The 25,855-nt window shown below is 32.0% G+C and overlaps 4 protein-coding genes across 4 annotated transcripts in view; 3 read left to right on the plus strand and 1 right to left on the minus strand.

Annotated features, from left to right (window-relative positions):
* Positions 1–2,162, plus strand: part of LOC106103499 (cell division cycle 5-related protein) — an 8,967-nt gene extending 6,805 nt beyond the window's left edge. Inside the window, exons 12-15 of the mRNA XM_013283277.1 lie at positions 5–61; positions 540–702; positions 1,161–1,285; positions 1,965–2,162. Coding sequence (XP_013138731.1) covers positions 5–61; positions 540–702; positions 1,161–1,285; positions 1,965–2,105 — 486 coding nt within the window. The 3' untranslated portion in view covers positions 2,106–2,162. The remainder of the gene's footprint in view (positions 1–4; positions 62–539; positions 703–1,160; positions 1,286–1,964) is intronic.
* An 87-nt stretch (positions 2,163–2,249) lies between these two features.
* On the minus strand, positions 2,250–13,056 carry LOC106103687 (ATP-dependent DNA helicase MPH1). The gene is made up of 17 exons (XM_013283513.1): positions 12,630–13,056; positions 12,336–12,468; positions 12,053–12,236; positions 11,472–11,737; positions 11,133–11,279; positions 10,684–10,808; positions 10,038–10,281; positions 9,564–9,672; positions 9,019–9,120; positions 8,296–8,473; positions 7,999–8,068; positions 7,635–7,829; positions 7,288–7,531; positions 5,423–7,119; positions 4,914–5,089; positions 4,407–4,509; positions 2,250–4,319 (listed from the first exon to the last, which is right to left on the minus strand). Exons 1-17 carry the CDS (start codon positions 12,800–12,802, stop codon positions 4,095–4,097), a joined length of 4,371 nt encoding a protein of 1,456 aa, XP_013138967.1. The 5' UTR covers positions 12,803–13,056; the 3' UTR covers positions 2,250–4,094.
* Positions 13,057–13,336: 280 nt separating this feature from the next.
* On the plus strand, positions 13,337–14,887 carry LOC106103546 (DNA excision repair protein ERCC-1). Its single transcript, XM_013283329.1, has 5 exons — positions 13,337–13,539; positions 13,686–13,741; positions 13,810–14,004; positions 14,211–14,396; positions 14,549–14,887. Exons 1-5 carry the CDS (start codon positions 13,359–13,361, stop codon positions 14,834–14,836), a joined length of 906 nt encoding a protein of 301 aa, XP_013138783.1. The 5' UTR covers positions 13,337–13,358; the 3' UTR covers positions 14,837–14,887.
* A 644-nt stretch (positions 14,888–15,531) lies between these two features.
* The window catches only part of LOC106103500, a 54,899-nt gene continuing 44,575 nt past the window's right edge, over positions 15,532–25,855 (plus strand). The window contains exons 1-2 of the mRNA XM_013283279.1: positions 15,532–15,881; positions 23,847–24,057. Coding sequence (XP_013138733.1) covers positions 23,902–24,057 — 156 coding nt within the window. The 5' untranslated portion in view covers positions 15,532–15,881; positions 23,847–23,901. The remainder of the gene's footprint in view (positions 15,882–23,846; positions 24,058–25,855) is intronic.

The following is a 25,855-nucleotide window of genomic DNA, read 5'->3' on the forward strand; positions in this document are numbered from 1 at the left end:
GGGCCACGGCGACCTCGGCCTTGACGCCTACACACAGGTCTGGGAGGAGTGCCTCGCGCAGGTAAACACCATTTATACATAACCAACTGTTTCTTATAAAAACATTGCTTTATTATTTACTTTTGTGAATTTTCAATTGTAAATAACATAGGATAACAATTACCGTTACCATGGCAACTTTGCTTCCTTGACGTTGTCAGTCTGTAGTTTTTGTCCCTTTCCCGCATGACGGTTGTTTCCAAATTGATTTTTCTCTAAATTTCATAAAATAAATAGTAGTAGTGTAGTGTTTATTTATTTACTATAAAAATAATTATTCAAAAACATACTGTGATTGCTATCCTACATAACTAAGCAGTGATACGCTTTATTACATAGATAGATAATATATCATAGTATTTATTTCCTTACAGATAAACACAAAGTATAAAAATAAGATATTGACGTAACTACATTGACAGTGAGAAATCATGTTAGCAAAATCTTACAAAACATTTCTTACGCTTTATTAATTTTAATGTTATTTTATAAAATTCCAGGTCCTCTTCCTGCCCGGCCAGAATAGATACACTCGTGCTAATCTCGCCAGCAAGAAAGACAGGCTGGAGTCAGCTGAGAAAAGACTGGAACAGAACAGAAACCACATGGCAAAGGAGGCGAAGAAATGTTCCAAAATGGAGAAAAAACTTCGAGTGTTAACAGGTAATACTGATTTGTATAAAAAATACTCGACTTTGCCACAGATTTCGATTGCTCAGAATTAAAATAAATCTGAGTAAGTAACATGTGTTTTTTTTTTCAAACTATATTTTACATCTGTACTATATTTCATTGCGTTAAGTAATTTTGGAGATATGTAGTAACTAATATCCATCCATCCGCATTATTTAGGAACATTAGGCAGTCACGTTTCGCAATCTATGAAAAACTAGCTTTCGCCCGCGACTTCTAAGTAGCCTATGTGTTCTTCCAGACTATTCTACATCTATGCCAAATTTCATCCAGATCCGTTTAAGCTAAAAACATCCATCCATCCGTCTCTAAACTTTTACATCTATAATATTAGTAAGATGGAGACAATGTTTCACTACCGGTACCAGCAATGGGAACACAGTTACAACATGTTTTGTTGTAATGGGAACTAAAAATCACGTTTCCAGGCGGGTACCAGAGCCTCAAGCAGTTCGGGGAGCTGCAGGAGCAGATGGAGCAGGCCAACCTCGAGCTCTCCACCTTCCGCTTCCTCGCTGAACAGGAGAAGGCAGCCATACCACGGAGGATAGAGGTATTAGTGGCTTACTAGCTGTTCCCCTGCGACTTTATCCGCAATAAACATAAATGTTATTTTATTGTTTATATGTGTCAAAATACCAATTGCTTTCTTGATGTTGGCAGCAACTTAAGGTCTCGTTCCCGCATTAGAGTTTTTATCCAAAATATTAACCCCCTATGTTTAATAGCGTTAAAATATATAGCCTAAAGCATGACGTAAGTGTGGGTTTTTTATTACAAAAAGATTTTTTAAAAAATATGCTGTAATTGCTGACGTGTTAGGCAACAAAGAAGTGTGTGTTTACGCTTTTTTATAATAGTATAGAATATAGAATAGTATAGATTAGACGAATTTTGAATATAATTCTACTCCTTTCTTAAATTGATGCTTTTATTACGCTATTTTGTAAGATGCAAGAAAGTAAAGGCACCTTAAATATAGGTTTACATACCTATAGCTAAAGGAGTATTACAGTAATCATTTTTGTATGAAAGAATATCTATTTTTGTTATTTTTCCTCTAGATGTTTTTTTATATTTGATAATCATTTATGTTCTTTTTTACAATAATCAGTCCGTATTCCATTTCATTTCCTTAAAAACGCTACACGAGTTAATAAATCAATCAATTAAAGAAATCACTTGTCCCAATCTTAAGTCTAAAAATACTTAAGTTTTTATCTTGTTTTCAGTCATTAACAGAAGACGTGAACCGGCAAACGGAGCGTGAGAAACTATTGCAGAGGAGGTATGCGGAACTGCAAGCGGAGTTAGAAGACATTCACAAAGGAAAACAGATAAAAGAGACTGAACCTAAACCGATTGAAGAATAGCAAACATTTCCAGTCTGTTTGCCTACCTCTCCGTGTTAGCGTGTGTGTAGCGGAAAATCTATACAAAAACATGATTATGCGACAAACTTATCTCCAGGTGTGGTGATCTTGTCGAAGTTTCGTCATAAAACTTACATAGAAAACCACATAAATAATTAATGATTTTAAAAAAGTGTTTTTGGTCCTACAACCTTAAAGGACATGTCATTACGGATTTTTATTTAGTTATATATAACTGTAAACTGTCGTTTTTACAAATATAATGTTCGTAAGATACGGGTTTCTTACCACGATTGGGTTTTTAGCTCCGATATTTTAGTCAGTCCGTGAACATGGCGCATACAACTGTGCCTATATATCGGGAGCTAAAACAAACCAATCGTGGTAAAAATCCCGTATCTTACGAACATTATATTTTATTTGGTTACAGTACAATTTGACTCCTTAATATCGATATGTCGTTAATAAGATACTATAATTTAGTTTACTTATGACCACTAGATTAAATAATTTGTATAAATATTCGGTCGGTTCTGTAAGAAAATATGTAAAACCTACATTGGTATAGATTGCATAAGGGTGCTAACACACCTTTGAAACTATCGCACAACTGATTAGTCTCGCTTTGATTCCTATGAGCTTATATGGAGATGCGCACACTACTCGATTTTTAGTTCAACTAAATTGATTGTTGAATTGTCTGCGAAACAATCGACAATAGTTGTGCGATAGTTTAGTCAAAGGTGTGCGCCAGCTCTAAAAGTGACCTATTATAATTTAGTGTCAATTATACACAACAGGACATAATTTATCGGTAAATAGTACTTTTTTAATTCACTAATGTTTTCGAGTAGGTGTCTCCCTTGTGTTATGTTTATTGTATAGACGTTACTAAGGACCTTATTTTTTAATAAGCGATGTACGAATATTCAAAGTGGTTTACTGATCATTTCCTGTTAAGTTAGGTTACTTACGGTATATACAAATTAGAGTAAAAAATTAAATGCAAATTGCCTTGTTTTCTTGTTTACTGAAAGCTAACTATGTTGACTTTAAGCAATTTAATGTTAAATAATTGTAAAAGAGTACAATAGATTTTAAACGAAAAATGGATTTTGCCTTAAAACACAGCAATGGTAAACTAAAGCAATATAATTTAAAATAGATTGCGTATTTTTATAATTACCGTATACTATGAAAGTTTGAAGGCTTTGAGACGTTAAAATAAATAAATAAAAGACAGTAACAAGGTTGTTTTTTTTTATATTTTTACATGATTTAATTAACGGTTTTAGCCAGAAACAATGTGGCTATTTACATAAGCCTATTTTCACTGAACTTCAAACCGCGCGACTCTTCCAGCAACAGTGATGGCCGCGCCAGTGAAAATAAATAAACTACATTATACAAAAGTTTTAAAACTAAATGGAAATATCTTGCCTATTTCATACTTAGTGATAATCTTATACCAAATGCAATATCACAGATATATACTTCAATCCATTTGGATACTTAAATCAACATATGCATTGGTTAAGAAAATAGCTAAAAATATTAACTTTACAATTTTTTCGCAAATATGAATTGTAAAACGAGCAACATATGTTGCAATAGTTTTTATTTTTAGTTATTGCAAAAAAATCACGTTATAAAACTAACAGTCGGTGAAAATCACATAAAATAGGTTAGCAGCAATTTTAAACATCTAAAATATTTACTGAGAGATCTATTAACTTTCATGATATCCATTAATGATCAGAATCAAAACTATGGACAAATGTAATACACAAACAATAGTAGAAAATAGTACTTTGCTATGATATAATTCCATGAATGTACGAGATATAGAATATTTAAGTGTTCAATGTATCGCTTCTACCTGCGATGAGACGGTTATTTTGCTATCGAAACAATGTTGGTGTCTCAAGTTTTATAAAAAGAGAAAAAGAGACAACATGTGAATATTTCTGTTTTTAGCAGTGGAATTCGTTAGCTGCTATCAGAGTCACTTTGTATTCTCCTAACATTTTTGTTCTTCCTTTTGACAACAGGACTCTCCGTACTATCTTCTATCTTTGATTTCTTTTCTAGTTTCTTTCGGGAGCCATTTCTCTTCTTTCTCCTTCTTTCTTCCAAAAGCCTCTCCGCTATTTCTAATTCAGATTCCACAGTGGTCTGAGTTAATCCAACTTGCGACTCGACACAAAAACTATCCTGTAATTAAGAAAAAAATCTTATTATATCAAGAATTTCTTGAGGTTTTTATATATTTCCTGTAGAAATGTAATAAATGTCACTTACCGCTTCATAAGCATCTTCTTCGTCAAATTGCGATAATATCTCAGCTTTATCAAATTTCTTTGGTAACTGTGGTATTTTAAATGCACCCGCCTTCACTGGACTCCTGGTATATTTTTGATCATGTTAAAAATATTTCTATTTTGCTTTTGCAAATGTAACAAACTTTTAGAACTTACTAAATGTAACAGTATGGCGTAAAATAAGTTGACATCTTACTAACCTAACTTCTTACTAATATTATAAATGCGAAAGTTTAGATGGATGGATGTTTGTTAGAGTTTGTAACCTAAACGGCTGAACCGATTTCGATAAAATTTGGTACAAATATAGAGGATATTTTGGAAGAGCACATAGGCTACTCACTTATGTTTTTTTTTAATACTATGCGGACGGAGTCGCAGGCGAAAGCTAGTAGAATATAAAAAGTTAAACAATTTGAAAGAAAATTCTAAAGATACCATTTACTACTATAAAAAAACAACGTAGTAGTGTTCTTATAATACTTACTTGATTGATTTGAGATAAAAAGCATGTACATCCTCTTCATTCTGTGTCGTGCTCTCGTCGCAAATAAAATCAATAACACTGCCGATACTGTCGTCTGTCAGTTCGTCGCCGCTCCCCTCGCCGCTCCCTGACAATACAGCTTCTTCATCCAAGAACTCATTCTTCCTTCTTTTCTTCTGAAAACATAGAATTTCAGCCAAATTAGACCGGGCGTTCGGGATTTTATACTAGCTTTTGCCCGTGATTTCGTCCGCGCGATATAAAATAATTAGTAATTAAAATCTATGTATGCATAAAGTCAATAAAAATCTATAATTTCAATCACATGGCAACGGATTTTATTTAATTAAATTGCTGTTGCTATTATCAGTAATAAGTTATATAATTTCACACAACAGAGACTTTCTATTTTCTTTAAAATATGAATTTGTCAAATTAGAACGTCTTTGTCTAAAATATTTAGTTGAAAATGGAAGTTTAGTTATGAATTTAATGAATGAAATGCTTACTTTACGTGCTTTATGATTTTTTATATTGCTAGTTGTATTCAGTTTGCTATTAGATTTGTTGAAATAATCGACTGGATCTATAAAATCATCATCACTATCACTGAAAATTAATTTCCTTTTAGAACTCAATCTTGATTTATTATCGTTTTTTACATCTTTACGTTCTGAGGTTTTTGTGTCGCGTCTAAACTTTTGTAACTCTTCTATCCTATTAATTTTACTTTCATCACTATACTTTTTAGGTGAAAATATTTTGAAATTCTCATTCCCCGGAGACGGAATTGATACGGCACAATAGATGTTATTGCTATTATCTGATTTAGGAAAATTGATTTTATTCGAAGTCAAAGCCGCCAACACCTTTTCTTGTAACGTCAATTGGCTCTGTACATTTTTGCCTGATTTTGGTTTCTTAAAATATGGCGATGAACTTATAGAATCGTTATCTAACAGATTTACATTTGTTTCACTATTTATGTCTTCAATTTCTTTCTCATCCGTTTTCATAAATTCTTTTAAAACATCATTATTTATATATTCTTGTGTATTTTCATCTGAATCACTGTCACTATCAAGAATAATGAGAGATTGGGTTTTATTGTATTGAGTTGCGATTGAATCAATTTTCTTTACTTCATTCATAGATATATTTGATAATCTATTTCTATTATCTTGTGTTAATATAGGTGATGAGTTCCTTTTATTTCTGTTATGATTTGATTCGTTTATAATATTATTTGTAGAAGCATCACAAGTTTTGTTAATCATTTCAACGAGTTGTGTTACTGTGAACATACTTTTGTTACCGACATTTGACAAATAATTTGGAGTTACTCCAATATCTTTACTTTGCTCGATAACTGTATCATTAGCATTTATATTTGGTATTTTAGTATTGATAGGAGTAGAATTATCTCGTATTGTTTTCTTTGTGCTTGTTTGAGTTTTAAATTGACTGCATAATATTGGTGATGTCGGTCTTTCTGTCTGTCCTGACAAAATTGAAGGACTAGATGGTTGTATTGGGCGAGACAGTAAAATAGGAGACAATCTATGTTCAACTGTTTCTATGTCTTCTTGTAATTTTTCTGAACTATCTTCATAATCAGCGAAAATATCTTCTATGCTATCTAAACCAAAGAATTCCAAAGTTTCTTTTGGGTTAGCAATTTTTTCATTAATGTTATTATTTTGTATGTCCTCTATTTCTGGACTATCAGCGAAAATATCTTCAATATTACCGATGTCAAAATTTTCATTAGCTGTAAATGAATCCTTTGAATTTACGATGTTTTCACTATTAACAAATTCTAGCAGTTTAAGATCCGGTAAATGTAAATTATTAAGATCTAATGGTTTTTTAGTTCTTTTTCTAGTATTTCTTATCTGATTTAATACGGAACAGTTACACAAGTTGAGACAAATGTGACATTTTTTTGTATTATTTTTACTCTCTAAGTTAAGATCAATAAGTAAGTTCATTAAATTCATGGGCATTTTCCCTCCATCTTGAAGACCTAAATCTTTTAATAGTTTCGTATAACTTGTTGTTGATTTAGTTGAACCACTGAACAATGCTCGTATATCCCCATCTTTTTTATGCGGTGATTTTGATGGAGTTTTTTTGTTTTTTTTCTTAATATTTTTTTCTTTTGTGGGCGTCTGTGGCTTTTGTGTTTTGAAGTCCAAGGTAATGCCTGTAAACAATATTTAATACAAATAAAAAAAACATCTTTAAGAAAATTTCAAAACTTTTACACTACAGATTAAAAAAATCGTTACATTCTTTTTGAATATGAGACAAAAACAAAAATTGTTTTTTTTTTGTCTTCTTAAATTGCTAACAATATATAAATTGTATTTACCTGGATATTGGCTAGTTGTTAATTCAGATTTCTTGGTATCACAGTACTGTAGATCAACAAATGGCTCCGTGTCTCTCGAGTGACCAGATTTAAAAGTTTCTTGTAAACTTCTCCGAAATGGAGGAAATCCAGTTGGAATTATTTCTTTAAACTCCGGCTCTTTTATTAAATTATTTTCATTATCTATTGAATTAGAACTTGTCGATGGTTTTCCAATGAACATGTTTCTTAAATCTTTTTGACCCTAGATAAAAAAAACAGAAAATTTTAATTGGCAAGTGGAAAAAAATCTGATCTTTCTAGCAATTTTGACTGACCGAAATTACTGTACTTTTTTTTCAATTTACCTTTTTATTCTTTCTTGTAGTTTTACCTTTAGTATCAGATTTCTGTGCAACCGTTATAAACATTTTCTGACACTCCGGTGTGAAGTCGTGCGGTATCATTCTTGGATTCAATTTATATAAATTATTTTCAACTTCTTTGGATTGTAGAATTTTCTTATTAAGTCCATCTCTTTGACGCATACAGTCCAATAACGTCTGGAATAAAATTGAATAAGAAGTATTTATTATTAATTTATAGAGTATAGTAGCAGTCTGTCTTAAATTTAAATGGATAGAATTTATTACTATATCTTTAAAACTACCAAAAATATTAAAATTGGTTTTAAGGTAAAAGACTAAAAAAAATAGTATATAAATAATTTACCTGATGCTCCCTTCCTTCAGTGACCAAGATGAACACTTGTCCGCCGCGCTCTCGGCCCGTGCGACCACATCTGGAAGTATAAAATTCGTAAGGGACACCTCTTAGATTATATAAAAAACACGGATCATTATTTTAAAAAACAAAAAATAGTCTGTAGACAATCCATGGAAGTAGACAAATCGATTGACACCACAATCTTCAAAACATGTTTAGTTATTTAAGCTGTAAGTTGTAACAAAATAATTTAACGAAAGGGAAATGGAAAATCATTATTTCGTAGTAAGAAGTAAAATGAACCTCTGTACGAGTCGTATGGGCGAGCGCGTGGAGATGTCGAAGCAGAGGATGAGGTCGACACTGCCGACGTCCAGCCCCTCCTCCGCCACGCACGTGGCCACCAGCACGTTGGTGTCGCCGGCGCGGAAGCCGCGCAGCGCCCGCAGCTGCTGCGGCTGCGACACCGCGCCCTCTCTGCCTACACCACAACACGACGTCACATATTATAAAACTTTGCGATACAAAAAATGACAGACACAGCTAAAAATTAAAAAAGGTACTTGATTTATTTATACTAATGTTATCTTACTAATATTATAAATGTGAAAGTTTAGATGGATGGATGGATGGATGTTTGTTAGAATTTTTAGCCTAAACGGCTGAACGGATTTCCATGAAATTTGGCATGTAGAGGATAGTCTGGAAAAACACATAGTCTATTCGCTTTTGTATTTTTCAGTTCCACGCGGACGGAGTCGCGGGCGAAAGCTAGTAAAGTATAAAGATTTGTATTTTTTGTTTTTTGTAAGTATTGAAATAATTCAAAAACTACTACTGACCAAAAACTATTTATTATTTATTATTATTGCACCATTAAATAGCCATGTTAGTAGTAAGTATAGTAGTAAGTTGAGGCGTTTTTACTGTTTTTTTTTTCACGGTGATAAAGTCGCGAGCAACAGCTAGTATATTTAAAGTAGTAATACAAATTATAATCAGCGTTATAACAGTAAAGTGTCTGACCCCTGGCGCCCTGCCCCACGAACATGGTGGGCAGGATGAGCGGCCGGCACTGCAGCAGCACGCACTGCACCAGGCTCACGCTCTCGCGGTACTCGCAGAACACTGCACAATTATATACAAAGTAATTAACATTTAATCAAATAACTTTCATCACCAGCTCACTATACGTCCCTAACGAGGGGCTCGGAGCCTACCCATGAGGGGTGACTAGGCCATAGTCAACCACACTCGCCCACTGTGGGTTGACTTCACACATATCTTTGAATTTCTTCGCCGATATGTGCAGGCGTCACGATGTTTTCCTTCACCGTAAGAACGTCGGGTAAATTATGTATCAAAAATCACATTGGTACATAAATAACCTAATTTAAGTTAAATTAATTGGTGGCAGATTCTTTAGTTTTCAAAAAAAAAATAAGTTTTTTATAAAAAAAGGGGAGATTTTTTTGAGGTTGGTACTGATTACCAATAAACAAATAAATAAGAAACTATACAAAAATATCAATTGAGAAGTAATTGTTCAATATTTAATTAACGGTTAATACCTATTGCTTTTGTTTCTCTCCCGTCTTTCTTCGCTTTTTGGAAATGTTCCACCATTATTTCTTTAAGCTTATAAAACTTTGGATGTCCGAAGCACAAATCCTTCGGCATCTACAATAAAACAAAAAAGAAAGTGACATATAGAATTAAAAAAAGGTAAAAAAAAAACAGAAAGAGATGATTCAAATGAAAGTAGCCTTTGTGTTCCTGTGCTCTACGTCTCTGTCAAATTTCATTGGGTTCCCTTCAAACTCTTACAAACATTCATCCATCTAAAGTTTCGCATCTTACTATCTTATCTTACCAATATTATAAATGCAAAAGTTTATATGGATGGATGTATGGAGTTTTTAGCTGAGGGTGTCTCGACGAAATTTGACAGAGACGTGGAGGATAGTCTGGAAGAACACATAGGCTACTAACTTTTAATATTAGTAAGAAGTAAAAATTAGGATAGATAGGTAATAAACTGTTACCTCAGGTATAGTACCATCAGGTAACATACTCCTATTCAAGGTCAACGGGTTGACGCCAAGGTCTTCTCGCAGTGTCTCCAGCAGTGCTGTGAGGCGATCATCGGATTGTATCCAGCTCTTCTCCGGATGCTCATCAAAGAAGTTGAGGAAGACCCTGGAGCCGTGCTTCACCAGCAACTCCAGCCCGTGGTACAGAGCTATCAGCATAGTGAAGTCTTTCATTATGTACTTGTGTTGCGGATGTCTGGAAAATCATATAATAGTTTCTTTAGTGTGGATTTTGTATACTAAATGTATACTAAGGGTCTCCCAACAACTACTTCAAGAATTAACGACACTGATTGCAAGGTAAGGTAAGTGTTTTTTTTTTTATTTTGGTTGCTGTTTGTGATATTTTTATTTATGGATGTTTTATACTTTTTACACAAAATACATTAGCTTCAAGTATTTGCATCTTAGAAACCATCTACACAGACCAGATCTGAAGATTTATGGTTAGTTTTGTATAGATGTGTAAAATTAAATGAAACCTTGTTATAATTGCATAAAGTTCAATTTTTCTACTCTGGTCTGTCCGAATGGTTACACTACACAAACTGAATAAATTTGAGCAGTAATTGTTAAAATTAAAACAATTGTTACAAACCGCGCGCCTCTTTCTTTGCATTGGTACTCTTTGTACAACATTACAATACGACCTTTCGATAAATTGCCAACATTTTGTTGTAAAATATTCAATTGTTTCAATCTTCTCGCATATCCGTCAAGAATCTAGAAATACATAGAAATATGAAAATTGTGATCTTGGTTTATGGCAATAATTGTTTACTATCTATTTTTTGATTTTTATTAACAGTATTCTGTAATATGTCCATAAGCAGAACAGTTCCCCTTCCCTCTAGAGAATACTTAAATAAATTTTTGTATGTATTGAAATAACTCAAAAACTACTTGGTTGATTTTAAAAATTCTTTAACCGTTAGAAAGGTAATTTATCTGTGAGTAACATAGGCTATATTTTCTTATTTTACGCAGGCGAAGTCGCGGCCAACAGTTAGTCATAAAAATATCTTAAAGTACAAGCTAACAACATACTTCAACATACTGCTGCCGTAACTGTGTGAGTTCCGGACCTAACTGTACTACTACAGTACTAATCTTTCTCGAATGACTATATGGTGCGACGTCTATACAATTATCTGTACGTAATTCCAAATGGGCTATATGTAGATTCTTGACTACCTGTAAAAATAATAAAAACGATAAAATTAACAAAACATTTGTGTTTGATGTCGGAAGGTTGGAATGTTGGTTTAAAGGTTGGAAAGTTGAAAATACTTGATTACTCTATTGATCGAATAATGGGCCAATTAGTCAAAAGGTCAGGGGTGTTATAAAGTAGGAGGTAACAAAATGTATACAATAATAACTTACAGTAACAACATCCTCGACTTTACTTCCCGGAGTGGCTGACAGGGCTAAAATTCTATAAATCTTATGTCCCATATCAGTCAATGTAGAGACTATCTGGCAGTAAGCGTAGTTGCCACGCGCTCTGTGCGCCTCGTCTATCACTAAACAACGTATCTGATCGCCAGGACATATACCAGACTTTATATCGTTATATATCACTTGTGGTGTTGCAAAAAACACTCTTTTAGACATCCAGTGCGCTTTTCGTATATTTACTTGCATGTGGCCTGCAGTTAAATAATTTATTTAAAAAAAACCTTACTTTACTAATACAAAAAATGAGATAATTAAGATTGTAGAAGTATTTATGTTATTTGATGGTTGAAGTACAAATAGTCCAAGTATTTTTTTTAATTCCGAGCCAAAAGCTTATATTATGAATTCAAAAAAATTTAATGTATGTTTGAACTATGTATCTCCAAAATGGCTTAACGGATCTCAACAAATTTGGAATAGATATAGAATATAGTTTGGAAAAACACATGGCTTGTATAGGTTACTTAGGGACAAAAGGTAGTATGTGTAAAACTTTGTTTACTAACCAGTCATCTCAATAGTATCTTTTGGTGGTATAGCAATAATGTTATAACAAGCTTCAATCTGTTGAGCGACAAGAGGACGGGTAGGAGCAGTGAATACTATTTTACCAAGAGGATACCAGCGGTAAAAGTTATACATAATTACTGCAGCTATAAATGTCTTTCCAAGACCAGTTGGAAGACTTACCTGAAAACAGTTAACAGATAATAAAAATTATATTCCAAACTAACATGGTAAAAAATTTTAAGAAATAAAAACTTAAAAATCAAGTTTATGGATACTTACAAGTGTATTTTTTAATATTGAAGCTTTTATAATATTGAATTGGTAGTCTCTGACTGGATAATTGGTTGGATATATCCATGTTCCCCCAGTTATTTTGTCATATCCACTTAATTCTTCATCGCAGCATAATGCACTGTGAACCCAAAAAAGAAGAAGTAAGTATTTAGGAAACACTAAGTAAATAGAAACTAAATATAATTCTCAGAACTTCAATAACATAGAACATTAAATTTTTAATCAATTGCAATTTTTTGTAAAAGTTAGTAAATTCATGGTTTAACCGATTATGCTTACCTTACATTTAAATCATAGTTAATATTTGATTTATTAATATTTCCCCTGATGTCTTTAGATATAGAAGAATCTTTAAAAGTGGTATTTTCGAAATCTTCTAATAGGGAGGTAGTGTCAAATATATCGTCTACAAAAACATCTTTGAGATCCACATCTCCACCAAAATTACCCATTTTGAGATTTTATTATTTATATTTATTACGTAATACGTAGTTAATTAATAAATAACGAGTACATATAAAAAACGACATAATACTGTTGGTATTGCGTTACTTTTCATAAAAAAAAAAAATATTTTGGCTACATGACTTTTTAAAATGTGATTTGACAGTGATTTTTTAAAATGAATAAATTTACAAAAATAAACTTTAACTTAGTACAACATTAATTTCCTCCACTGTTATAAAATTAAATTAAATTAAATTAAATAAATAATAAATAGCCCTTTCACGGGTACTTGGCTTGTATTCGTATTTTTAAATGACTTTTGACATTTACTTGACATTGACAATAACAGATAAAAAAAATCAGATGGGCAATCGCTGTAGTTTTCAAATTCAGTAAATTCACATTGTAAAACATTAACACGACACGAAATGTTTGTTATCTCCTCCATTTAGTTTATTGTTTACTTCGTAAAAGGTTTAATGAATCCCTTTTCAATACTTTCTTGATTTTTTTTGTCTATCAATCTATCAGCTGTCACTACAACGTCAGTGTCTAAAACACATGTTTTGGTTGTGCACAGTTTATTTAAATATTAAATACCGATTACTATTTTCAGTAAATAGTCAGCCCTATATTGACTTTATTCAAATGGAATTAGAAGATGGTTTTGATGATTTATTAGCACAAATTGATGAGCCCACAATTTCCAAAAGACCTAAAACAGGACAAGATGAACTACCGGGTAATTCAAATGACTTCAATACTATCTTATGTTGTTTTTTTTTTATTTTGTTTCTTATTCAAATTCAAAATATGATTTGCACCATCAACTTGTAGTAAATATATTTCATATTATGAAACTAAAGTTTTTTTTCTATTTTATTCCAGGACCTTCAAAGCCAAGTTCATCTAAGACACATTGTGTGTTAGTAAATCAAAAGCAAGTATGTTTTTTAGGATAGTCAATTTTGTAATGTGATATATTGTATTTATAGTCATATTTTCCTTTTAGCGTGGAAATCCCTTACTGAAGTTTATCACAGGTGTGGCATGGGAATATGATGAAATAATTCCAGATTATGAGATAGGCAAAACAATATGTATTTTATTTCTGTCTACAGCATATCACAATTTAAATCCTGATTATCTCAACAATAGGATAAAAGAATTGGGAAAGAAATATGAGCTTAGAGTTCTTTTGGTACAGGTAAAAAAATGTTTTGTTTTTCGGTCAAACATCAATATCACAAACAGTAAATTACTTAATTGGTGATTGTTGATACCTGGCAACATTTTCAAATTCTTTATTCCTTAAAAACTATTGTCTAGCTCTCACATAAATATTTTATATTGCTTATTTTAAAAAGAAATATTGTTTAGAAGAAGCATAATTTATTGATATAATTTTATTAGGTAGATTTAAAGGATCCCCACAGCGCTTTGAAAAATCTAACAAGGATATGTCTTCTAACTGATCTAACACTAATGCTGGCTTGGAGTCCGGAAGAAGCTGCAAAAATTGTAGAGAACTATAAAATATTTGAAAATAAACCACCCGATAGAATTATGGAAAAAATAGAAAATGGTCCACAACAGAAGGTATAATGTTTTTATGTTTTGATATTGTATAGAAGTAATGTTGCATAAATTAATTTCATAGATGGCGCTGAAATCTATTATCTATTGTTTTCTTATGAACACAAGTTGCTATTGCACTGAATATGTTGAGAAAATATCTTAATTTTTTTCAGATTATAAATGCATTATCCAATATTAAACCTGTTAATAAAACTGATGCTATGACGCTACTTACTAATTTTGGAACATTAGCAAATATAATAAAAGCAAATGAAAACCGACTTGCCGATTGTCCCGGTTTTGGGCCGACAAAGGCGAAGAAATTGTACAAGGCGTTACATGAACCGTTTTTAAAACGAAGCAATGTCAAAGAAAAGGAAGTAGAGAAATCTGAAGAATTTGCTGAAGATTTAAATATGGATGAAATAGAGAAAGCGGAAAATGAAATAAATAATGAGTAGCAAATATTTTTTTTAAATATGTTTTACCTTGAGTTTTAATATTACTTATTATAAGTTATAAGTTGCAAGGTTTTTTTTTGTTTATGAAATACAAATAAATGATCTGTGATAAATTCACTAGCATTTCATTACTTAGGAGGCAAAGAATCTATATTTAGTGTTCAAGTGTTAAAATTTTAAAAGGTTTCTACAGTTTAAGAATGAATGTAACTTATGGATTGGAACAAATCTACTCAAGTTATACTCAAAAAAATCCAAATACCTACATACAAAGTACTAGCTGATGCTCGCGACTTCCTCCGCGTGAAATTCAAAAACAATAAAAACATAGCCTTTGTTACTCACAGATAAATTACCTATCTAACGGTGAAAGGATTTTTAAAATCGGCCCAGTAGTTTTTGAGTTATTACAATACATACAAAAATACGCATCTTTCCTCTTTATTACATTAGTATAAAAGTATAGATTAATACAAAGTTTATATCTTAAAATAACAATGAATGAAATAGCACAAAACAGAGTTTTACATTATATTATGATAATAAAGCAGATTTAACCAGAAACTTTCTATTCGGTCCACAACAGGCTTGTTTTGAATTTTTTTTCAACGGTGCGTTTTTCAAGCATGCGAAGGCTCATGCGTCTTGCAGCGACGCGGCCGCTCGCGGGTTTCAAAATAAAACAAATCGACATGACAGCGTCGAACCGGCTTCCTTCGCGGCTGGACGCGCGTCGTGCCTTTGCTGCAACAAAAAAGCGGGAAAATTAATTGTATTTTTTAAACTGCGGTTTAATTTACTTTTTTTTTAATAAGTGATAACTTAGAACAGTTAAGTTGACAGTATTTTTATAATTTAAGAGTTTTTAATTTAAGAAGTATATTAAAAACGGAATAAATTTTATATATTTGCGTTAAGTTAAATTTGACTTTAGTGTTAATTTGTAATTAGTGTTAAAGCATAAAATGTGAAATAATAACTGTGACTTATGAGTAATGTTGTCGGGGAAGTGACTTTTAAGAAGTTGTAAGGTGTAAAATCTTAGGTAAGAATCTATATTTATTTAAGACCATACAAATCCCATTATGACAAAAATAGAAACATTTACTTTTTGCTTGTAAAAACTCTTTGTTTATACGAAACTACTGGCTGGTTGCATTTAAGTTACTGATCTGCAGAAGAAGCATATGAAATTTAAATAATAAGAGTGTGAATAACAAGAAGTTAAAAAAAGAAAATATAGAGTTGTTAAATTAAATTACGCCCATAAAATTAAATTAAATATTAGTACTTCGAGTAGTTATTACTATTTTTATGTACAATGCAATATGATTTGTATTACTGAACAACAGTTTATACCTTGTCTTTGAATCAGTAACGGATGTTGAACGGTAAAGATTATTTTTGCGATACAAATCCGAAAGTAGTATAAATTCAAATGTAAGTATGATTTTATAATGTTTCCGGACAAAATTATAATGGTTTTCGCCATTTTTTTTGTGGCTACTTTAGGTGCCAGAAGAAAGAACACACCTATCTTGTACACATAGGCAACTTTTTTAATTTCACGCCAGCAAAAGCTAGTTTATTCATAAGTGGTTAACTCTATTGCAATAATAATAAAGGGCTGCATGGTTGTAGTGTAGTGTACAAAAAAAGTATAGTATTTTTCTTTAGCCAATTATCGATAGTATTTCTAAGACCATGCTCATTTAAACCTACTACTGAGAACAGGTGAACGAGGCACGTGCCCGATGCCAGGTGAAATAATATAACTTTTTTTAACCTGTGTTGAATACGAACCATAAATAAATGATTCCATTATTCTTGTTTGTCTGCGAACGGGGAGGCGGGAAATGTTAAATGCAAAAAACTGTATTTAAAATTGACATTCTACGTTGCTAGTTACACTGCGTTTTTAACAATTCGTTTATTTAATTAATTTGCATTCAAATCTACAAATAAAACGCTGGATAAGTAACCAAGCAAGAAATATGCCCGTCTTAGAACTTAACAATATTATATACAAAATATTAAAACAGAAAACTTTTGTAACTGTAAAAATCATATATTTAATAAACACACGCCATTTACAGCCTTTAAGAGCGTGCACACTTGAAACTAATCTGTCGCACAACTGTTTAGTTTCTCTTTGATTCTTCTGAGCTTATATGTAGAACACTACTCGATTTTTAGTTGTGCAACTAAATAGTTGAATTAGCTGCGAAACAATCGACAATCGCACAACTGTTGTGCGATAGTTTAGTCAAAGGTGTGCGCCCAATCTAATAGTGATACGAGTTGTAAGTACCAACGTTCATGTCATGTTTTTTTTAACGTCGACAATTTTACGACTATCCTATACTTTGTTACAGTTACTTTGATCAATCTGTGTAATTATCCCATACCTTCAAACAAGACACTCGCACATTTACATGTTCAATTAAATAGAACTTGAAAAGCGTTTCATTACATGCGTCGCTTTTTTCCTTTCTCAACCATTGATTATTGGGAAGTAAATGGGGTTTATTTTTCTTTATTATTTTTTGAGTTTATATTTATTATTTTTTGTTATATACTGAGATGGGCATAACCATCTGGAAAAGGGGTATCATCGACTGGGGATGCCCTTGTGCAGTAACTATGTATTTTAGTACATTTTTTAAAATATCAAATAATTCTTGATAGAGTACTAACTTTCTAGTTTGCAATGTTAATATTGTCAATATGCCTACCTAATTATTTCTTTACTCTCTACTACACATCTCTCTTAAGATTTCCACGATAATACTCAACATTGGTTTGGGCTCAAATACAAAACAATCGAGCTCTGAGTAGAAATTTTTTCTACGCTCGGACAATTCTGTTGGTCAGCTAACGCACTTTGTCGACAGCGACGTTGACGGATGACGTTCATTAACTACCCTACTACGTCGTCGTAACTGTCTTTTAAAATTTATCGAGAATTGTCTTGTCTTCAGATACGCGACACACTAATTACATTTTGTCACACTTGTTGACTATGTTCACGCCACGTTAATCTTACTGGTAACAGATTTAACTACGTCGGTGGTCATCATTTAATCCTGCACAGTAGTGTTTTCTTTAAATTATAGATAACATATATGTAATTAGATGTTGTACGTGCAAAAATACAAAAAAAATATGTTAGAGTTTCCTCTAGGTTCCTATCTAAAAAAATAACAAAAAAAATCATATCTTCACTATGTTTTCGTATATTGTTGAAACGGACGAAGTAGAAAAATATGTTTTCATTTATTTAGATGTACTATTATGACAAATAATAATAGTTACACACAAAAATAACATGCCATTGTTCTCTGTTGACGTTATTAAGATTCAATCAAAATATTATTGTTGATTAGCATTTCAGTTATTTGGATTTTTCTAATATAAGTGTATAATATAAAGAAAACGTAAGAATAATAATAACATAATTTGTTGGTCGCGATGGCGGTTTGACTCGTGCCTTGTCGCGGGTCGGCTCACGCGCAGCTAACCGACTTGCTCCTTTTGTGTCACGTATCAAGCTTTATGCGTTTATGTGTGGGTGTATTTGTATTCTTGTTTATGTATGAGTTTTCTTTATTGATGCTGTAAATCCTCCATCTCGGTTTGATTGAAGATTACGGTTTTTAATTAACTGTTTTGAACAGACACATCATGTTGAGATTATCGTATTTACAACATACAATTAATTAATAATTTTAAAGTTATAAATTCTATACCCGGATACAAAAACTTTAAAAAATAATTTTCTCTAAAATAAGGTGCCTGTATTATAAAATTTCTTGTCAAAACAATCTAATTTTTATGTTTAAATTACCTAAGTTTTTTCACCTTGAACTTTTAAGTTCAGCCTACTTGAACTCATGCGACGAGAAAGCTTTTAAGGTTATCACTTAAAATTATTTATCACTAATGGAGCGTTCGAGTTGTTTGACCTTTTAGCTTTATTGAATCTGACACTTCACTTTTTTATTCGGAGTTACATAGAACTACTTGAAAGGTTCATTTTTTGCAACTTTGGTGAGGATAAATTCACTTCTTGAGCTAAAAGTGTAGCGGATTTGAGATAGTAATGTAAATAAGTGTTTTAAAAAGTAATGTAACACATAATCTATATTATTTTCTAAATACATTTAATTTAAAATAAATATATACTTCAAATTGACTTTGTATGATCGTTGAATTTTTAAAATACTCGAATCTTTTTTGCTTTATGGTAAAACTGTCATAAAAACTTCTAGACTATATTACGATTATTTATGTTATATTCGATGAATAATTAATACGTCTATTATCATTTAAATATACTTAACGAATATGAATGAACAAGAAGTCATTTGGTTTTAAGAAAAGAAGATAATAACAACGTCCAAGTGTTTGGTACCATTTTTAGGAACTGATGATATACAAATATTCTTCGGGATCTACGTATAACAATGCCAATCAACTATCGCTCTTAGATACGGAGTTTCTTTAGCATTATATTAGATGTATTGGATTATCTTTTAAAATAGAATTATCGGTTCAATAAACTACATAAAAGTATAGAGTGCTGCATTTAAACGATCTCAAAGAACAGGTCGGGGAACACTCAAGGGGTAATTTCGGTTACCTCCTTGACTGGCTATGAGATTTTTAACCCTACTTAATGGTAATGCTTGGTTTAAGATTTTTGTTGCTTACATGATTATAATGAATTTAATATTTTGTTAGTTTTATTAGTAAAATATTACGTTTTGCCTAATTTTAGTTCCTTTCCCTTTCCACTCTTTTATTAATTGGAAAGGAAGGGAAAGAAAAGTGGATTTGACGGTGGAGGAGACGCATAGGAAAGGAAAATGTCCCCTCTATGTGCGTCTCCTCCTACGTCAATTAAGGCTAGGCAACGCATCTGCAATTGCGGATGTTGCAAGCGGTCGCTTTTCATTTCGGTGGATTCAAGTGGCCGCTTGCTCGTTTGCCACCTTTTATCATATAAAAAAAAAACATTATTTTATATAACTTGGACAGTAAGTAATGTACTATTAATAGAGAAATAGATGTCTGTAAGAACTATTAAAGCTAAGTGTTAAGTGAATGGCATGAACCGAAATCACGACATTAGGTCAAGACCAGACGAGTCTAAATTAGATTCAGATCTCTTGGTTAGGTCTTTGGCCCGAACGAATAAGAACAATAAGTCTGAAGCAATGTCTGTAGATTTTTATCGCATGCGGCTGTTTCGTTAATCTTTGTTACAATTTAATTACAATCTTTTTAATTTAAAACATTACATTTCTCAACTTTTTACTTATCTTAATTACTAATATTATAAATGCGAAAGTTTAGATGGATGGATGGATGTTTGTTAGAGTTTGTAGCCTAAACGGCTGAACGGATTTTGATGACATTTGGTATAGATGTAGAGAATAGTCTTGAAGAACATATAGGCTACCCACTTTTGTTTTTTTTTTTAATTCCACGCGGACGGAGTGGCGGGCGAAAGCTAGTGTAAAATAAATATTATTACATTTGTAGAAACGTTTATATTTTCATTGCTTTTGTAAACATACGAAACCTGAATTCGTCGGTTTACGCAAATGATATCCAGGAATTAACCTACTTTTTTTTAGTTTAAATCGATCTCTCGGATTTGATAGGTCGGAAATCTTGAATCGTAGAGACCAAAATAAACTCGCTTTGCTTTGCTTTGTGCTTACAAATACCCAAGTGTAAACTTGTTCGATGTTTCTAAATACGTAACATCTTTAAACGTTGTTTGCTTTTACAATATTTTCGTTAATTACTATCTGTTTGAAGGGTTTATTTTTACATGAACATTCTTCTCTGATTTCATCACCAAACACCTAAAGGATTTGTAATGCGTCTTATTTCAGTGGCAGTATTCAGTGGTGAATGAATGACTACTGCACTACTCTACTGCACTACTACTACTCTTGTCACGAAAAAATATACTCAACCTTTTAACCACAATTTGCAGACTATTTCGTTTCTAGTCCAGTCTATTGCATGAATTCCCTAAAACTAATAATAACTTTTGAAAATACAGTAGGTAGTTCAAACGATTATAGTTATAAGGTCAAGAAAATTGTTGAGAACAAATCATGGGATACGTAATTCAAGCAGTTTGAAATAAACCGTTGAACAACTGGTTTCGCGGAAGCCGGCGCCGGCCGCGCACGTGCAGAGACTGCATTCACACAACCACGGCCGCATTTTCTTTATTACTTGATTTAAAGGTCAATACTTTACATTTAAACATATTCCAGAATAATTAACTTTTATCTAAAACTAGCTGTTCCCGTGCGACTTCATGCGCATACAATTATGAAAATTTTATTTACTAAGTTTACATGTGTCAAATTATCAATTGCAAATATCAAAATGACATGACATGACAAACCTTGACAGTCTTGCTTCCTTGATGTTGGCAACAACTTATGGTCTCTTTCCCACATTAGGGTTTTAATCCAAAATGTTTACCCCATAAGTTTAATCGCTTAAAAATATATAGCCTAAAGCGTGACGTAAGTGTAGGGCATTTTATTAAAATAAGAATTATTTAAAAATATGCTGTAATTGCTGACATCTTAGGCAACAAAGAAATATGTGTTTACGCTTTATTATAGTAAGAAGATATAAAAGATAGATAGATATAGATAGTTTAGATAACAAAGTATTTCAAAAGTATTTGGTTAAAGTACTGTTTTTACTAGAAAAAAAGATTGCTCTGACTTTACAAATGCTGATTACTAATTTTTATGCTTGTTTGTAAAAATCTATATGACATTGTAACAAATGATCCTAACTACAACAGAAATATCAAACAATTTTTAACTCGATAGTTTACAAAGTGAAATTAGGTTTTTACTTTTTATTAAGTAAAATTATATTTTAATGAGTAAAATTCATTGTAGAATTATAAAAGAAATTTGGGCAAAAATATAACTTAATTTAGTTATGCGTTAACGTAAAAAGAATTCACACCTCAGCATTCTTAAGTTGAGGATGTTTTTGAGGTCGCGATGAGACAAGGCCACCATTTCGCACGACCGAAAACCGGATATTCATATTATTGTTAAATTCTTTTAAATTCCTCAAAATCTCCTAAAAGTTTTTATTAAAATAATATTAGTATACATTTAGTCAGGAAAGGATTTTTTTATTATTTTAAGTTAGATGAAATCAATTCTGACTTTCAGTCGCGCTATGATTCCTATGACCTTATATGGAGGTGCGCATACTGCTCGATTTTTAAATGTGCAACTAAACAGTTGATTTTGCTGTGAAACAATCGACAATCGCTCAGCAGTTGTGCGAGAGTTTACTCAAAGATGTGCGCCCGCTCTTAAACTTCATTGATTACTTACCCAAATTACGTTTACCGGTTTGTTTTTCCATATAACATGTCTATCTAAAATAATGTCGATACACCGTTATTTTCAAAACGAATCAAAGATGCTACTTGTTTTAAAATAACCGTATACAAGTCTGTACAAAACATTCGTATTACAAATAAACATTTTATTCAAGTTCACGTTCAACTCCTACAGTTGTGTACACGTGTTGGGTACAAATGATCAACAGACTTCACAAGAATGCGTTCGACTCCAATGACGTCATTAGTGGACCACGACGTTCCCTTATCTATCTGATACCTTAGCTAACGGCTTATGAGGGATCTTATTCCCAATATTTACTTCCGTGTGTTTTTTTTAAATGCTTCTATTAAGTTGTTTATTTAATTCCCTTTATTGAGCGACTATTTAAGTTATGATTAAACGCTTCTGAGCGTGGATAAATGTTTATCAAGTGAGTAAGGTAAGGTGATAAAAACGGCATCAACTATATGCTTCAATAATGAGCTACGTTTACGGAGACCGATAGGTTCATGTAATCATTTTCTTGTAATAGTTGTGGTTACTTGGTGATTTTAAAGCATGTTTATATTGCACCTAGCGTTATAACGGAATATTTTATCTAATCAATATATAACTAATTCAACAGCTTTTCGATAAGAAAATAATGAGGAAAGCAATTTTAGGACTGTTGTCTTAGATAGTAACGAAACAATGTTAGTAGGGTTGTGTTCGTAAAAGTATTTTTACCGATAAAGTCGAGTAGTATTTTGATAGACACTTATAATACACTAGAAATGTTGTAACCCTAAAAATAAAACCCTTATGCATCAAAATTGATTTATTGTAATAAGTCAGGGTTGCTATTTAAAGAGCTTTCTACGGATGTTTATGTTATCAATGTTACTGTTCGATGAAAAATTACCATAACAATAATAAATTAATGAATGTAAGGTAAATATGACGTTGATAATTGAACAGATGGCGTACTTCAGCAGGCGGATGCGATTAGCGATTAACTTTACGGGGTCATCTCTATTGATGTGACCCCATTCCACATCATCGTGCTATTGGCTCACATTATAATATAAACTGATCTAACGCGGCCGACAAATCTTATGAGAATGATTGTTTATGCATCTTTTATTAGCCATCAGTATTATGTGTGTAAAATACAATATGATTTGGATTTATAATTGTTAACAACGTTCAAATTATAAACCTTTTAATTCGGTAGCAATTATGTAGAAGTTTGACTCTCACAAGTAACAGCACTAAAAAAACAAAATTTTCAAACCATCATTATTATTTACTAGCTTTTGCCGACGACTCCGTCCGCGTGAAATAAAGAAAACAAAAGAAAATAGCCTATGTTTTCTTCTAGACTATGTTCTACATCTATTCAAAATTTCATCTAGATCTGTTAAGCCGTTTACAAACTCTAACAAACATCCATCCATCTAAACTTTTGTATTTATAAAATTACTATAATCAGGAAAACCTTTAAGTGACACTAAATATTTGTTTAAGTCATTCCATAAATAAGATACTGAGTGCAATACTCCATTCTCTAAGTTTAAATAGGTTAGCTCAATTTAATTTAGTATTTTTTTCCTTTCCAGAGAGAATGGATGCCGTCGAAATCTATGAAATGGCGACACAGTAACTAGAATAAATATGGCAGCTCCAGCACACGAACCTTACCGGCGGGAAGCTGAACTCAGGCCGCAGCATTCAAGAGATGGTTCCAGAGATTCTGGAATCTTCCACACCACTAAAGGTCTTTGGAACGCTCCTGGATTAAACAACTGTTTCTTGAATAGCGCTGTTCAAGTAAGTTGTAGTTTAGTTGTTTTTTTTTTTCATTTTGAAAAAGCTCTGTGTCCTCAGATAATTCTTAACTCTCAAAGTATTTTAGGGGTTACTTCAGTTGCTTAGTGTAGATTTATAAGTTTACACTAAAAACCTTAGTGGTCACTATACTCGCTTAAAGTCTTTAAATGATCACTTAGCGACTTAGAGGACCTTAGTTAAGTTCTGATTTGTAATTAATTAGGCTACGATTACCTTTATGAAATATGTTTATCCCACGTTCCATCTCCGATGATGAAAGTAGATTGTCACAAGTATTCAGGGCCTTGGTCTCAATTGATTTATAAACGAACGTTATGACGTAGTATAACGGGTGGGAGTAAAAAACCTATTAGTGACAGCAATTTACTTGTGTCGAAGGTAAACATTAGGAGGCAAAGCTACGACAATATTGGATGGCACTCGTAACTAACGGTGTGCTTCACCGGTTCATCTTTAAATCCTTGTCGTTTTAAATTGAAACTTATGGTAAAGATGTTAAAGTTTATCTTGAGAATATTATTTTCTTTTATAGCCATTGTTAATGCCAAGAATCAGGGGTCGTTGTTGACGTGACTTATGAGTTAACAAATACGCTTATTATAACTTGTTTTATATTATACTGTTTTTTAACTTTATTTTTTAGTAATGCTTAATCAAGTTTTTATAACCTCCTTTACCTAACTAGTTATAAGGAAATCAGAAATATTTTAATGGAAATATTTAAATTACTATGCAAGTGTCCCTAAAAAAGTAATGGTTTTTACTTGTCAAAGGAGAAGCCTAAAAATACTATAAAAAAGCGATATTGAAAATAAATTCTTTCACAGTTGTATATGTCCAATTAAAATCATATGACATATCGATACATACAACCAGATAGACGAGATAGTAAGTTTCTTTCTTAATCTAATTTCTAACTACCTAGTCAGTAAGATTTGACTGCAGTTGACTAATCAGTAAATCTGTGTAGCCATTAAGGAGATAGTTACGGTTGCCAGTGACGTACATTGGTTTGAAACGCCACTCGTTTAGCTACTTGTATCAACGTACGTAGAATGGGCCTTACATTCCGCACTTACGCTCTCGTTTTTGTATAAAATCAAACGAAAATTGCGTTTCTGTTTCGACGATGTCTTTTAGAATTTTGTAGTCTCTCATACCAGTTTACTGTTACTACTTCAATGTCTTTAAACGAAACTCTATGGTTTAATTTCCGAGAGTTTTTTGTCATGTGAATAAATTCAAGTGTAATTACTAGATGGAGGAGGCGAGAGCGTACCGAAAGAAAATAAATACGTTGCTTCTGGTTCACGCAACAATACATAGATGTCGTAATTCAAAATAATTGGTTAGAAGGAAAGAAGTAAGAGTTTTATAGATGTGTTGCGTTTACCACAAATTATCTGAAGAAAACAGCAAAAAAGGCTATCTAAAATTACTAAAAGCTATTTTTATAAAAAAAAAAAATCGTTTCATGCATTTGTAACATCGTGAAATGTATAAATGCTTGAAGTGATTTTGACAAATGTTTGAAGAGTTTTTGACGTAGACCGCTTAATTGCTAGATTGCATGAAATTGATAGAAAAGTAGTACACGTTAATACCTTACATCTATCATAGGTATAAAATGTAGTAATCAGTCACACTTTCATTCTGTTCACGTTAACATTCTTTGTCCAATGAGCTTTAATAAAATTGTCTTCATACGTTTTTCAAACAAGTAAATTCCTTAGGAAAGTGTGGAGAAAGATTTAAAAGAGCGTGAACTGTTGGCACG

The sequence above is a fragment of the Papilio polytes genome, unplaced genomic scaffold (genome assembly GCF_000836215.1).
Source record: "Papilio polytes unplaced genomic scaffold, Ppol_1.0 DF823731.1, whole genome shotgun sequence".
NCBI classification, from domain to species: domain Eukaryota; kingdom Metazoa; phylum Arthropoda; class Insecta; order Lepidoptera; family Papilionidae; genus Papilio; species Papilio polytes.

Bases quoted from the DNA above. Each gene is read 5' to 3' on its own strand.
- LOC106103546 (XM_013283329.1), top strand. From the start codon at position 13,359: ATGTTTTGGTTGTGCACAGTTTATTTAAATATTAAATACCGATTACTA. The intron at 13,540-13,685 runs GTAATTCAAATG...ATTTTATTCCAG, and splicing joins AGGACAAGATGAACTACCGG to GACCTTCAAAGCCAAGTTCA. The intron at 14,397-14,548 runs GTATAATGTTTT...AATTTTTTTCAG, and splicing joins AAAATGGTCCACAACAGAAG to ATTATAAATGCATTATCCAA.
- LOC106103687 (XM_013283513.1), bottom strand. From the start codon at position 12,802: ATGGGTAATTTTGGTGGAGATGTGGATCTCAAAGATGTTTTTGTAGAC. The intron at 11,280-11,471 runs GTAAGTTATTAT...TTATTTTTACAG, and splicing joins AAGTCGAGGATGTTGTTACT to GTAGTCAAGAATCTACATAT. The intron at 9,121-9,563 runs GTATTAACCGTT...ATAATTGTGCAG, and splicing joins GAGAGAAACAAAAGCAATAG to TGTTCTGCGAGTACCGCGAG.